This window comes from Zootoca vivipara, chromosome 8 (assembly GCF_963506605.1).
Source record: "Zootoca vivipara chromosome 8, rZooViv1.1, whole genome shotgun sequence".
Classification (NCBI taxonomy): Eukaryota; Metazoa; Chordata; class Lepidosauria; order Squamata; family Lacertidae; genus Zootoca; species Zootoca vivipara.
In genome coordinates, this window is record NC_083283.1 from 21,917,116 (window position 1) to 21,931,987 (window position 14,872).

Genomic DNA, 14,872 nt, shown 5'->3' on the forward strand with positions numbered 1-14,872 from the left:
TTATCCGACCCCTAAGCCATCTGAAGGCAGCCCTGTATCAGGAAGGTTTTTTAAAATGTTTAATGTTTTTATATGTTGGAAGCTACCCAGAGTGGCTGCGGCAACCCAGTCAAATGGATGGGGTATAAACAGAAATATTATTATTATTATTATTATTATTATTATTATTATTATTATTATTATTGAATAGGATGTCCCTATTTTCATCAGATAAATGTTGGAGGGCATGCAAGCAGAGGTAACAGAAAGAAACACATATACTGTACTTCCATAGCCGATTCCTTCTTCCATGACCCTGCCCTTCCTCCACTGGTCTCCCCATATTGAAATTTCATTGTTAAGTTCCCTGCAAAAGCTATAAGAAGTTTCCAATATCTGCAAAATGCTACCTTTATTTGCCCTAGAACACAGGAGCTATATACAATTTTTGCTGCTTGAACTTTTAAAAATAGTACATGAAAGAGAGTATAACATTCTGAAATGCCGATCTAAATCTCGCTCTGCAAACCTTTTTCTGACCTCAGTCCTGGGCTCTCTTTTTATCCTGCATTCACATCTTCCAGTCTGTTTCCTGCTGCCCTCAACCACCAACACTGACGCCTGGAGTATTTCATAATATACAAAGACAACCTCAATTAAATGGACGTGAACTGACATGACGGTAAGCTACTACTCTCTCTCTCTTTAAACATTCAGGATTCCACTCCTTCCCCACCCACCCACCCCCAAAAAACGCTATAAAGAAAATGCTATTATTTGGATACAAACAAAGATATGTTTTGTTCATGGTACATTATAACAAGACAAGTTACCAACAAGACACAAAATATTTTCCTCTACATGCAAGCACACCACAGCACCAAACCTACAGTATCTCAGTTTTTCCCACTTAGAGGTAATTAAACATATACCGTATACCACATAGCACTATAATTGCTCCACTGCAGTATGTACAGTATTTATCTCTATCTCTCAAGGGCAGTTCAAATGTACATAACATTTCCCTTCATGGGAGAATTTAAAGAAAAATTCTCATGGAGGAATTACTATTACAGTATTATGGAAACAGTCAAACTGATTTGGAAAACCTTGGTAACCTTGCAGGAAAGATTCCCAGGCAGGATATTCAATTCCCACTAGCTTCTGGTATTGGATTCTTCCCCACCGCAGTAATTCCACGTCAATTAAAAATCCAACAGTATTTTACTTCCTTGCACATGTCAAGAGTACAAGTGTGATCTATTGGATAAAAATATGGACTTGAATTTGGGCACGGTGCCGCTAAAGTTAAGCACTTGTAAATCTCATTCAATGGAAGAGAATTAAGTACATGCTTAACTTCTAAATTTCTTTAAAAGTTTGCTTACTTTAAGTTTAACTGTGCAAGTTTTAAAGAGACGTTGACTGTTAGGTCAAACTTGTGGAACTAAGCACAGAAGAAGGGGGAAAGCAAATCCAGAAAGGAGAAAATGCTGCACAAAGGCTTCCATCCTTATGCTGATTTAAGAGCAAACAAGTCAGTATAAGAGCCCATTACAGACCCACCCTCATTCTGTTTTTCTTTCATGCTTTTCATCCATGAGGTCACCAAACTCTATTGACTTTCCTAGTTTTAATTTGGCTTTCAGTTCAAAACAATCAAGCCACTAGGGAGACACAAATTCAGACAACTCCAGCCAATCTTATCATATATACCAGGCATCCCCAAACTGCAGCCCTCCAGATGTTTTGGCCTACAACTCCCATGATCCCTAGCTAACAGGACCAGTGATCGGGGAAGATGGGAATTGTAGTCCAAAACATCTGGAGGGCCAAAGTTTGGGGATGCCTGATATATTCCTTCAAACAGTTTTTAAACAAACAATACTCCTCCCGCCCCAGACTAGCCAAAGACATTTTGGCACCTGACATAGACCCCCAAATAGTTACCCATCAGCTAAGAAGGGGTCAGGGAAGATATGCACCAGGAACAAGGGGGTAAGAAGGTTTGACATCAGGAACTGCTGCTCTGGTGGGATCCTGACACCTAAGGCAGTCACTTCACCTTGCCTCATGGGCAGGCTGGCCCTGCTCCCGACCCCAAATAAGTGAAACCCCTTCTTGAGATGATCACCCCTCAAAATTGCACCCCTCAGGTCCTAACACAATGACATGGTTTCCACTTTACCCTATATACAACCATGACATGCTCGCCTATAAAAACAATGGTGTTCATATTGTTTGTTTGTTTGGTGCCAGCAATGCATATGGTGCTTTGCAAAGTATGAGAGCAGGTCCCCGGCACAAGGAGCTCACAATCGAAAATTCAACACAGAGAACTCAACAGAAGAGCGTGAAGGAGTATGCAGTTGCTTCAGCTGCATGTGATGAGACTTACGGTAGTTACAGGACATGGGCATTCTGGGATTATGGGTTTTGAGAAGGGATTTCAACAGGGCTTTTTCCAGCCAGAACTCAGTTCCGGCACCTCTCAGGTGGGTGCCATTGCCATCTTAAGAGAACGACGAAGAGTTCATTGTAAGTTCTGGCACCTTTTTCTAGAAAAACAGCACTGTATACACCTTACAGGTAGGTAGCCGTGTTGGTCTGACGTAGTCGAAACAAAACAAAATAAAATAAAATAACTTTATTTTAAGGTGCTGCTGGAAGGAATTTTAGTCATCATCATCCAAACTAAACTAAAAAAACCCAAAGCTTGCAACCCTTCCTTATAGGAGAGTTGCGCCAGCAGACTGATCATTTCCACCACTCTTTTCTACAGCTGCAGGATCTGTCCACATTCAGGATTAAAGATACCCACTCTCTTGTCCTGCAACCTTTGACAAAATATGTTGATACGTTATCTTTCTATTGAATATATCCATTCTCTTCCATTCTCACAGTCTACAAGAAAGATGGTGAAGCCATCTTCTCAGATTGTCACTTTGGGCCAATTTGTACAATTTATTGCCAACTTTGTTCTCTGACAGGGCTCTTTGCCTTTCACAGCTGTATGAGAAGCAGAAATCCAGCAAGTGAAGCTTCTTCCAGCATAGGGATGTACATGCAGATGTCCTGCAGAACATTCAAAATCTGACATATACTTTAAAGTGTCACAGTATTCCTTGTAGGTTTTTTGCTACAATAGACTAACATAGGTAGCCCCTTTGATGCAGCAATGGGAAATTCACCTATCATGCAGGAGTTAAGGTTTGAAGCTTTCCCTAGAAAACAAATTGGCAATGCCACTGCAACTCAATGCACACCTAAATGTATATGATGGTATTCAACCTGTATGGTGAAATTGTCTAGTAGCAACTGGCATTCACTCATCAGCACTCAATAAGGCTTATACACCTTTACCTTGCATCACCATGTATGGATGGGCAAACTGAACAAGTGACATCAGAAAGCCACCTCTTCATGCAGGTCAGCTTGAATGATCCACTCAAGCAGTCTCTATCTACCTGGAAAGAGTTGTGTGAATCAGCCTTTGTTCTCATCCCTCTGTTCCTCAGCTCTCTAGCAGTTCTTTCTGTATATTTTCCAAGAGGTGAAACAGGCCAATAAACATCATGGGGACGTGATGGAGGGGGGGGGAGCAGTGCAGAAAAAATAGCTTTCACAAAACTAATGAGTGCAATCACTTTGAAAGATATCACAAAATAATGCATATTATATTCTTAGACTGTGGCTTTTCAAGTAGCGCATAAGACAAGAGAATTAACAAGCAAATTCTGAAGACCTTTTCAAGAGACAAATACATATGAAAATTGAATTTAAAAAAAACCCATCCAATCCACCCATAGGCATAGCCAAGGGAGGGCAGGGAGGCAGCTGCCCCCCTAAATCATTCAAAATCAATACAAATCTGAGGTTCTGCCCCCCCCCAAGAAACTCCTGCCCCCCCCCCAACAAAACTCCTGGCTACAGCCATGAATCCACCGCTTAAATAGTTGTTCCTTGACATATGGCTTCAAGATCAGCTGTGAGTGCAAACATAGCAATGTCTATACTCTACCTAACTTCATTTCCCTGCATCCTTACAAGTTCAATACAGCTGTACCAGAGTGTAAAAGAAGCTGAGGTTTAATTCAGAAGCCTTTCAAGATGCTTCTGGTGAATAAGATGATGGAAGAAAATGTGATATCCATCCTACAAAGACTAAGAATCTCTACTGGTACAACCAACCTGGAATAGGTGACGGTGAGCATAGTGATCTCAAGCAAAAGGATGTAAAAATAATCATGTGGGATTTTTATTTTTACCACTTTGGTCAGTTTAATGATATGCAAAGAGTTCTATGTGTCTTACCGCACATGCAAATAATTATAAATACTTGATGGCCTAACTGAAAACATTTAGCACTTTCATGAAGTTAAAAAAACCACAACATTTCTCTAATAAAGAAGTATTCAAATCTTTGTATCAATTCTTACATCAAGTAAATGACAACTCCTTAACGGTAATATATGTCTGGCAGACCGATCCTGTTCACAATTATTCAGAAAGTCCCACAAATGCAGTGGGTCATATAGTACCAAGTTAAGTAACCAAAGAAAATGCAGCCTAAATGCCACACAAATTAAGTTTGGGCACTAGACCAAAATGTGTATCATGAATATATGAATCTCTATAACCATAGTCACAGAGGATGAAATACACTGTACTGTATTTCAAAAAGCAAACCAGCCTACACCTGTTTCTTCCTCTCTACCGAAAAGAGTAGAATGTTCAAAACTCTCAATACATTTTGACTGACTCACATCTGAGCACATTTCAGATTATGCACGTTTCAGATACTGATCAAAATCCTTATTTTAAATTATTGTCCTTCATTCCAGAACATAATGGACACAGCTTACTTTGTAACACAAAACGTACCACAGACCAAAACCATCAACTTCCAATTTGTCCCAAAGGGTGATGAAACTGTATACCCCTTCATTCTGGATTATGAAACCAAAATTACCATCACCTTTCAGCTCACAATCTCTAACACAATTTAGTCGGTACCCACACACTTGAACAACCTTCTTATGGAGTTCTTTAAGAACTGACAGTGCAACAAAATGCAGTTGAGTGGTCGTAATACACCCACTTATTTTGAAACTTTGACCAAAAACAAGTAAATTCCCCTACACAAACATTGGGCATAGGGAGTACGATACAGTTATTTTCTGGTTACAAAACTTCATGTGCCTCGGCTCAACCCAGCGAGTCTCCCCCCACCTAACAACCTTCTCATGTTAGAGATTTGTCAGATACCGCACCCTCTGTCTGTGGTCAAAACCAGCACTTTGCTTAATAACACCCTCCCTCTTTTCTTCCTCCCCCTTTCCAGATGTATGTTGTAGGTCAGCCTAGGCCACAGCTCCAGTGAGGGACTTTCTACCCTCTGTGCATGTGTGTGTGTAGCAGGGAGGTGAACAAGCTCAGAAGAACAATTCAAGGTAAATATATATCTATACTACTCCAGATCTTAAGTTCCAGCCCACTGCAAGGTGCTGGCCTCTCCTCTGCATCAAAAGCATGATCTGATCTGAAGTCACCAGTAAGAAAGGAGCCAGCAATGTCCGCTGAAAAGGAAAAATAATACAATTGGGGTGGAGGAGGAGAAGCAGCCTATGAAAAACTTCTTATCTTTTCTCACATTGCACATGCAGGTAAGCAGGAACAGGCAAGGGGCTAAAGGAGACGTAACTAGATGAAGCCAATCTACAGTGTGTACACACACATGCACAAACTAGTCCCAGGATCATGATGTCCTTCACAGTTGCTATGTTAAAGTTCAAGGAAGCTTTTATGCTAACGCTACTTGGATTTGTTTTAAACTTCCTTAAGCACTAGGCTGCCATGCTTATTTCAAGGTGTCCTTATATTATGATTTCCCTAACCATTCCAACTTCTTCAATCAAGAGCCACCATGTATGAATCACAAGTGTGCTGACTTTTAAGGAAGAGAACTTTACAGAAGTTTTCATCTGGTGTAGAAACCCTCAATGTCATGCTGATTGGGATTTACCCCCTTTTTTAATGACAAGCAATCTGTTGAAAAACAGAGACAAAACTTTTGCATGAAATCACTTCCTCTTATTGCGTATGGGAGAACAAGACACGCGGTCATTTTTCCTATACACCCTTCAACAATTCAATTATTTTATATTTCCACCCCACTAAAAAAGAGTGGCTTGGAATAAAATGATTTCAATAAGCTCCATCTTCTACTTCTTTCTGTCCCACAACACAGGTACAGAAGTGCCAAGAGAAGGGGAAGAAGATGGCCGTGTTTCTGATCCGGTATATAAAAGCTCTTTTGTTGCATTCACACACAAAAGCCAAGAATCGCTTTTCATCTCTAGGCCCTGAAGGAAAGGGAAGAAATTGCAAAAAGCAGCAGCAAAGTCCTCCCAAAAGTTTGTGAAGGGACATTGGGAGTTCAGAACGAACAACAATCAATAAATTTAAAAAGATTGGAAAAGGAATGGGGAAAGCAAGGTGAAATCCAGCAATTCTCCTGTGGGTGCTATTCAACCTCTTTTATGCCTTGTATAAAAGAGGAAATGTAATCCCAGTAGGTCCACCACCGAGATTGCTTTTTTTTCCTTCCCCTTTCTTTTTAAGGGGGGTTAAAAAAAGAAAACACAACCAACCAGTTGATCCGTTCAGGAGCAGCAAAAGTAGCAAGCTGGCTGTGATCACTTACTTGTCCGTCTCTTGTGACATGTTTGATCCAATGAACTCTCTCCCCTTTTCCAGATGCCTCAGTCTCTCTGGTGAAACTGGACTTTCAAGTCTGTGCAGGTAAAGGTGTGTGTGTGCGTGTGTGCGCGTGAGCGAGCGAGCGAGCGAGAGCAAGCGAGCGCCCGGGACGGCAGAACCAGAGCTACTGGTAATTCTGCTTTTCTTCCCCCCCTCTTACTTCTCCCTCAGCCAGCCGCGGAGGTAGGAGTGGGACAGGTAAAGCCCCCTTCTGCCCGCCCCTCGCATGTGAAAAGGAGACTGGCTAGGCTCGCCTGCCTGCCCTCTCTCCCTCCCTCTGCCGTTTAGGGCACCGCGCCGGGAAGCAACAAAAACCAAAAGGCGCCTACAGGTAAACTTTCCCAAGAGGACTTGCATTCTTTCACTGAAGGATACAAGGCAAGAGGGACGAGCTGCGAGCTGATTGGGCCGAGCGAGCCCTCAGGTGAGCAGCCATTGGAAGAGGCGCGCTCAGGTAAGGCCCTTTGCTTAGAACGCCGAGCGAAGCCGCCTCGTTGGGAAAGCGGCGCCGGAATGGTTGAGGGAGAGCGCTAGCTGCAGGCCCAGAGGCGGGAGCCATGCCGGGGCACGCGAGGCCTGGCCGGCTGGAGAACGCGCTCGGGGCCGCGCTGGGTGCTTGACGACGCTCGAGGGGAGGCCGTGGTGGCGGTGGGAGGGGAATAAAAGCGCGGGAAAGGGGCGCAAGGGCGCCTTTGAGATACCGCGAAGAAAGCCCTCATGAGCGTGAGGGAAAGAGCGGGGCTCAGAGGCCCTCGCGAACTCTGCCTTGGCTTGAGCCCGTTTTCTCGGGGCCTAGCGGCCGCCTCCGCCACCCCTCGCCCAGCCAAGGGGAGGGAGGAAAATTGCCGACCAACGTGGAGTCTACCGAGAAGACCACAGCTGACCACCATCTCGCTTATGGACCTATGCAAGAGGGGTTGTGGGGCAGAAACGGCCGGGCCTAAAGCACCTTTCTTCCACAACTCGTTACCTCCTTGTAATTTGGGACTTAAAGGATTTGCAGGCCTGCCCAGGGCCATAAAAGGCTGCAATGAATACTTCTGCTCAGCTCTAAATCTCATTTTGTATGGAGTGGCATGCTTTGGGCTGCTAAAACAAGGGAAGAGAAAAAAGGAAGCCAATCTCATTTCCCCCAATTCTTGAGTTTCTCCCAGGCCAAGAGAGAATTGAATTTATTGCATATCTCTCTCTTCCGCTTGCAATTCCAGTAACGTTTTTGCTGGTACTCACTAAGCTCCGAGGTTATGGATATGTGGCTGAAATATTACTGTATTTGAAACGTCTACCGTATATCCTGTTTTACTGCCGGACAACAGGCTTCCAGTGTGGCAGACAATAAGTGAAAATCAATGCACAACACGACTTTAAAGGTAGTGTTGACATATGAAGGAAAATGCCCACTCCCCAAGGCTTTGGATTCTGTTGTGCTTAGTACTCTGTACCAGTCTGCCTTCAAGAGTATTCACTAAGTGCGCATCTCATATTTGTAAATGTTTTCATGACCTGCCAATGAAATACAGAGTCCCCCCACATTTTTTTTCTCAAAGAGAGGCAATTTTGTTCTGGCTATACAGTATTGGCCTTCAGGCAGAGGCTTGGCAGTCAGCAATTCAGCCTGCAATTCTGTGCCTGCTTGTTTGGGATTAAGCCAATTTGAATGCAGTGAGACTTGCCTTTCAGGAAAACATGGATACCCGGTAGGTTTAGGGTGCATTTATTGTAAATAGTCACTAACTAGCTCATTGATCTGTGGTGCATAAAGATAGGCAACCAGATAGGGAAGGCTTTGTAAACTTAATGAGAAAGAGGGTTTTTTTCTGACTGTTTGCTGATGTGCCACAAATGACACAAACAGGTATTCTTTATTAGGTGGGCTTGTAAAAATGTGGACTGTTAACTTTTATGGTCCAGCTTGCAAAGCAGAAGTAATTATGAAATTTACCACCCCAAAATGTGCTAGTGGTCACTGGTTGGATTTTTTTAAAAAAGGATTAGACAACATAGTGGGAATAGCCCTGTTAATTGGGGGGTTAAATGGAAACTAATGGAACTTCAATTTATAGAGACAGTTTACCCCTGAGTACCAAACACGGGGGCCAAACAAATGGGGACAAAGGATTACATGCTAGTCCTACTCAAAGTAGACCAATTGAAATTGGTAAACCTAACTCATGCCCATTAACTTCAATGTGTCTACTGTGACCTGGACTAGCATTGGCTCCCATTCATCATACTAATTTGGGTGGCTTTTTGCCCTGATCTAGCAAATGTTAATGTGTTTTTAAATAAAATTAAACTTTAATTCCAAACATGTTTTATTTGGAAGTGAGCTCTGTTGAATTCAGTAAAACATGTTTCCAAATAATGTGAGTTTAGGATCACAGCCTAACACCCTAATTTTAAACACATGTGGATGAAAGTCCCATTGAAATTTAGGTTCCATCTGCTGCTTGACTTTAAATACTTGTTGATTCATGCTTCGAGTTGTAAATCAATAAAAGCTGTACAGTGCAACTTTCCTTTCCAGAAGTCTACCACATCCCCGTAACTTCTATTTTTTTTATCTGCCACTGAACCTGCTCCTCAGTAAAGTAAACATTTTCTCACTGGAGTGAGTGCTGCAAGAGATCAAACTAGTAGAGTAAGTCTGCAGTCCTATGCATGCTTCAGGTGGGAGTAAGCACCAATAAAGACAGCAGGACTTGCTTAGGAACAGGTTACACAAATTTTATTTACTCTTCCAGTTCACAATCATTTCTCATACTTTCACTTTGGCTAGTTTCTTCGACGAACATCTGTAGCTCTGCTGTCACATTGCTTTGCTGAAAGAAACAAGTTAAAAGGCAACTGTCTTCAAACATCAGCCTACTTTATGTGTGCATATTTTGCTCCATTTAGTAATGGTATTGTTTGGACTTGCCAGTTGAGGACAGAGAATCAGGTATTCAAATAAGGTTTAACTAAGGTTACAGATTATACTTATAATTATAAGCACCTAAAATTATGTGTTATGAAAACTGCTAAAACAAATCTATGGGATAACAGGTGCTAATGGCTTGTGCTTGTATCAAAGCAATGCTGTTAACAAGTTCAATGCAAAAGAGCAGATGTTTGATGCTGCATTGTCTTAGTGCTGGGGGAGGCTTATCATGTGTTTGCCTGTATGATGGCTTTTGTGCCAGATTTCAGTTAGGAGCACCAGACACAAAGCCAGCTGCTAATTTTGCAACAGGTAGCACTTACTGTTAATCCTTCCTACATCTTAAAACTTAGCAACCGTCTTTCTTTATTATTACGGACTTCTGTGACTCATTATGTCCAAGAAGAGCTTTTTCTTTCTTTCTCGGATGCATTGCAGGGAGTTGGACTAGAGATGATGCTCTGAGTCCCTTTCAATCCTATGATTCTATGTAAGCTTGACTTAGTTTCTCCAGTTATATGATCCTTGGTAACTCCTGCTTTCAGGCGTTGTGGCACTCATAAATTAACCAGGGGGGGGGATTATGTAGCTGCTTCTGACTTGGGGAAGGGCAAAATGTCACATTTTAGGATTCGATCAAAGCATATTTACATAATTGGTTTAGATATTACTGACTCTGTCTCATCCTAAAATGTTTACCCAGAAATAAAACCCCATTGAGCATTGCCTAGTAAATGGATTTATGACTCCAGTGTTGGTCTGTTGACTTTTGTTGTCCCCATATGCCTAACCAAATACAGTCAAGCATCAAGGGAACGTAGCCAATATTTTTTTTAGTTCATGAAGAACCACTCTATTACAATAGAAACACTACCATTATTGTTGGTTTCTTCTGCTTTTATATTGGATGAGATTGTCTGTCTCAGTGTAAGAAGTAGACCACATAAGCATTAGTATTAAATATTGCCCTTTATGGCAAATTGCTACCTGCATTTGTTTAATGGAAGCAGCTGTATATAGAATGTGAAGACTAAAAAGTGGAAATGCATTTTGGTCATAGGTATGAGCAGACATATCAGGAAAGCTAAAAAAAAAATCATGCTAAAAATATGCTAAAAGGGAGGAAGGCATAGAAACTATCAGGCCTCCTCTAGTCAGACTGTCCCTCCCATCTCCCTCCCCCAGGACCAATAGACACCATGGTGAATGCTCTTTAAATGCACTCTCGACACATTCTGAATTTTTCAAACTTCTTTTTTAACTGAGTAAATCCTTTAAATGCTTTGTCAATAAACAATGACGCTATTGAAGGATTTGCTTCCTTATTCCAGTAAAGAAAGCAAACACCTCAGAATAAACATGCTTATGTTTACACTTTCCACAATTCTTCTGCCTCTACATTCTATTTATTATACGTTTTAATTTCCCAGGATTTCTTGCTTGGTTCATGTAAATGCTTTGTTTCTCCAACACATACGGTAAAATTAGTTTGATACATTTCTAACCTACAGGTATTCTACACATATGCTTTTAGTCTACTTAATTAAACAGGTAGGAAAAGCAATCCGAACCCCCAGTCTACATTGCTGGAGGGTGGTAGGATGCAGCATAGGTTTCTTCTGCTGTGGACACTCCTACTGCAACCACCAACAGCACAGCCTGTTGACAGGCCACCAGCCAGTAGAAGGCCCCTAAATAGGCCAGGGCAGCCAGTTATTTGCTGGATCCTATCAGATAACTGCCTAATCTAGATAGTCTTAATACTCCCATCCATCACATTTAGTTAAGTAAGGGAGCAATCCCAGCACCCCGCATTTGAATCCCTTACAGTCACACCGACTAGGACAAAAGGTATGTGGGCAAGATTCTTAATGCTTCAAGTCTCATAATGCAGTTGATGTGCATATAAATCTGTGCACCACATTGATTTCAATAACCTTTCAATCTGGAATGAGCTGCTGCAAGTTGTACAAATTTGGCAAAACTTGTTTGCCACTGCAACAGTCCATGTGTGAGACAGCAAGCATGATGCCTTACTGGCAAGACATAATTTGTCTACTGCCAAGTATGTCATACCCATGAGTTTTAGAATTATTTTCTCTAGTCAGATAACAAAGAAGCATACTAGTCCAGCTTTGAGCTTACAACATTGCTAGGTGTTTCATGAATTGTTCGGTTCTTTATTTGTGTCTTTGTGGGTAATTGCAGTGTCCTAGAGCATTTGTGGTGACTCAAGCTTGCATCTTCTCTTTTATTATTGACTTCATTTCCATCTTACTCTTTTGCCATAGAGCTTAACAGGTTACACATGGGTTTCTTAACTCATCTGCCCCCAAACTTCATCTTCACAGTAATCCTTTAGAAAAGGTCAGGCTAACCAACTGTGCAGCTTTGGGATGCAGTTGGGGTATTTCTTTGTTTTAAAGCACTTGCATGTCAAAAGTCTCCATTAACATAGACAGAAGGTTTCTAGCCTAAATTTGCATACAAACCTATTTTTCTATTTAAATAATGGCGGAGGCTTATTGAATTTATTCACAAGACTTCAGCAAAGCTTCCAGGGCACTTTACGAAAAGAAGATAAAATTCCTATAGTTCCATCTCAGATTGAAAGTGATAGCGGGAGAGATTCCTGAGTAGCTGATGTAAACTATACAGATTCTTATTTGCCTTTTAAAGGGGAGAATGATTTCCGATGGGAAATGGGCAAAATTAAAGGGGGATGCTCAAACCACATGAAACATGGTGGCAGAAACGGGTTGATTGTTTTTAAAGACAACTCTTTAAAGGGCTTGGTCATAATTTTATTGGAAATTGCTTCCCAGCTATACCGTAGTTAACAATAGCCTGACACTAAGTTTAGAAGTCAAAGTGCTTCTGGCCTCAGTTGAATATTGTTTCAGCCATCTGGAAAGATAAGCTGCCTGGATGGCATACAAATGGGAAATGAAGCTATGCTGGGAGAGATGACGTAGATAAGACCGCACCGTAGGAACATGGGGTCCTTGGTAAACATAGTGATAGGTGCACCATGTGACCCTTGTTGGTTGGGCAGAGGTGAACTGCTTATATTAGACTGTTAGCAAATTACACCATCATCTAGCTTTAGGATGTTCTGCACTGCAGTCTGTTGAGAGTGTTTGCCCATGTCTGTGTCTTTAGGCTTGTCCACACCTCACTTGTCCTATGTCTAGAAAGCAAGGAACCAAGAGGTTTTCATTTTTGTCCCATGCTTTATAGGCACAGGACCAAGAGGTTTTCTGTTTCCCCCACTGCTTTCTCCTGGAAATCCCACAAACATCAATTCGCAGAAAACCCAGTTGATCTTTACTCAGTGATCTTTCAGTTGATCTTTCAGTGGTAAAGAGCGGGTTTTCCCAGGGGAAAGGGGCAGGACAAGTGGAAATGTGAACTGCCTCATTCGCTGTAAAGGCTGTGTGTGTGGAAAACATGTGCATATTTGTTTCTACTGTCGACTGTGCTTGGATCAATCTCTTCTTGGAATTTCCATGCATGAAGAAGATGTGTTCCTTCACTATTTACATAACATTGCCTTCTGGCTGCCATCCAGAGACAGTCAATTTCTCCTCTGTTTTTATATTACATTTGTTGAAGATAAATTATGAAGTCTGTCTCTCAGGTAAGTGTACTTCATATGGAGGTGTCAGCTTAGTAGTTTTAAAGACCTAACTCCCTGTTTTATATGCTATGTAAATGCACTTTAGGAGCATATTATTCCTACTGCCTTCAAGCGACCACTAAAGTATGGCAATTGAAGTCAATGGCATACTCTGGAATTGCTAAGGAGTGTGCAGTGGTACCTTGGTCCTCAAATTTAATCCGTTCCAGAAGTCCATTCCAAAACCAAAGCGTTTCAAAACCAAGACGTACTTTCCCATAGAAAGTATTGCAAAGCAGGTTAATCTGTTCCAGGCTTTTAAAAACAACCCCAGAACAGACAGCAATTTAACATGAATTTTACTATCTAACGAGACTATTGAGCCATAAAATGAAAGCAATAATCAAAGTAGTGTACTATAAAATAAATAAGACAGTACTGTAGATGATAAAAATAAAAATTAATTTTCTTTCTTCCCTGCACTGATGATAGTCGTTGTTTGGATGGGGGGCTTTTATCCATTTCCGCAGTCACACAATCAACCAACCAACCAACCAACCAACCAACCAATCAGTAGCTGAACATGTGTTGTGATGCTAATTGGGAAGTCACAAAATGATGCCTTGATGATGTGTGGGAATTTCATTCTGTTGGATTAGTCACTAATTAGTGGCTGACAGTTGACTGTACCTCTCCCAGTCCCCACCTAAACCAAGCTTAGCACACTCAGAGAGGCCCCATGTGATCCAATATGACTGTTGCTAAGAGCAATTAAGCAAATGCATTTTGGCAACAGAAAACTATAGGGTGATTGTGTGAATATTAAAAGTGGGTTGCAGTGCCCAAGTCACAAAACAATGAACAATATAATTAGATATGGTGCTAAAGGTTTACACAGACATTTTGCAACTTCAAAACCATGGGGAATGTTCTGCAGTAGCAAAGAAGCCTGTTTGTCTGCAAATTCAAACAATTCTTCCTTCTCCCCCTGTTCTGTAGCTTTAGAATGAAGTAGAATGTATAATACATATAAGAAGAATCTAAATCTGAAACTGGATTTTATCCAGAATAAGAAAAGAACATATGACCATAATTTTCAGCACCTGCTTAAAACATTTTTGTTTAGGCAAGCCTATCCAGACACACAGATATTTACCGGTATATGCTTTCATCTCTTTTACTTTTAATTACTTTTAAATGTTTTAACTGCTTTATTGACAATTTTAATATTATTGTAAGCCACTTAGAGGTTTTTGTAAAATCAAGCAGCATATAAAATTTGTTAAATATGAGTAGAACCCCTGTCTACAGTAGAATTACTGGTATTCCCTCATGCTTGAGTGATTGACCTCTAGTGTACATGGAAACTGGTGTGCGGCCTCATTTAAATGGGTCATTGGGTCTGCAGAAATGATCTGCAAGCTCAGGATTCCCTATCCCTCTCATTTTAATCAGATCGGCAGTCCCTTGTGCATGCTAGTATTTGAGGGGATGTGGCTTTTTGATGTGCCAAAAGTGTGCAGATATGGGATGGTAATTTTTAAATATGGCACCAGCCATGTAGGCCTGGGTGGGGAGCCTCTGGCCCTCCA

At 41.4% G+C, this 14,872-nt stretch overlaps 1 protein-coding gene across 1 annotated transcript in view; it reads right to left on the bottom strand.

The window, feature by feature from the left end:
- Nucleotides 1–7,195, bottom strand: part of GRHL2 (grainyhead like transcription factor 2) — an 80,535-nt gene extending 73,340 nt beyond the window's left edge. Inside the window, 1 exon segment of the mRNA XM_060278190.1 lies at nt 6,686–7,195. Within this exon segment, the coding sequence (XP_060134173.1) occupies nt 6,686–6,705 (20 nt within the window). The 5' untranslated portion in view covers nt 6,706–7,195.
- Between the last annotated feature and the right edge of the window lie 7,677 nt (nt 7,196–14,872).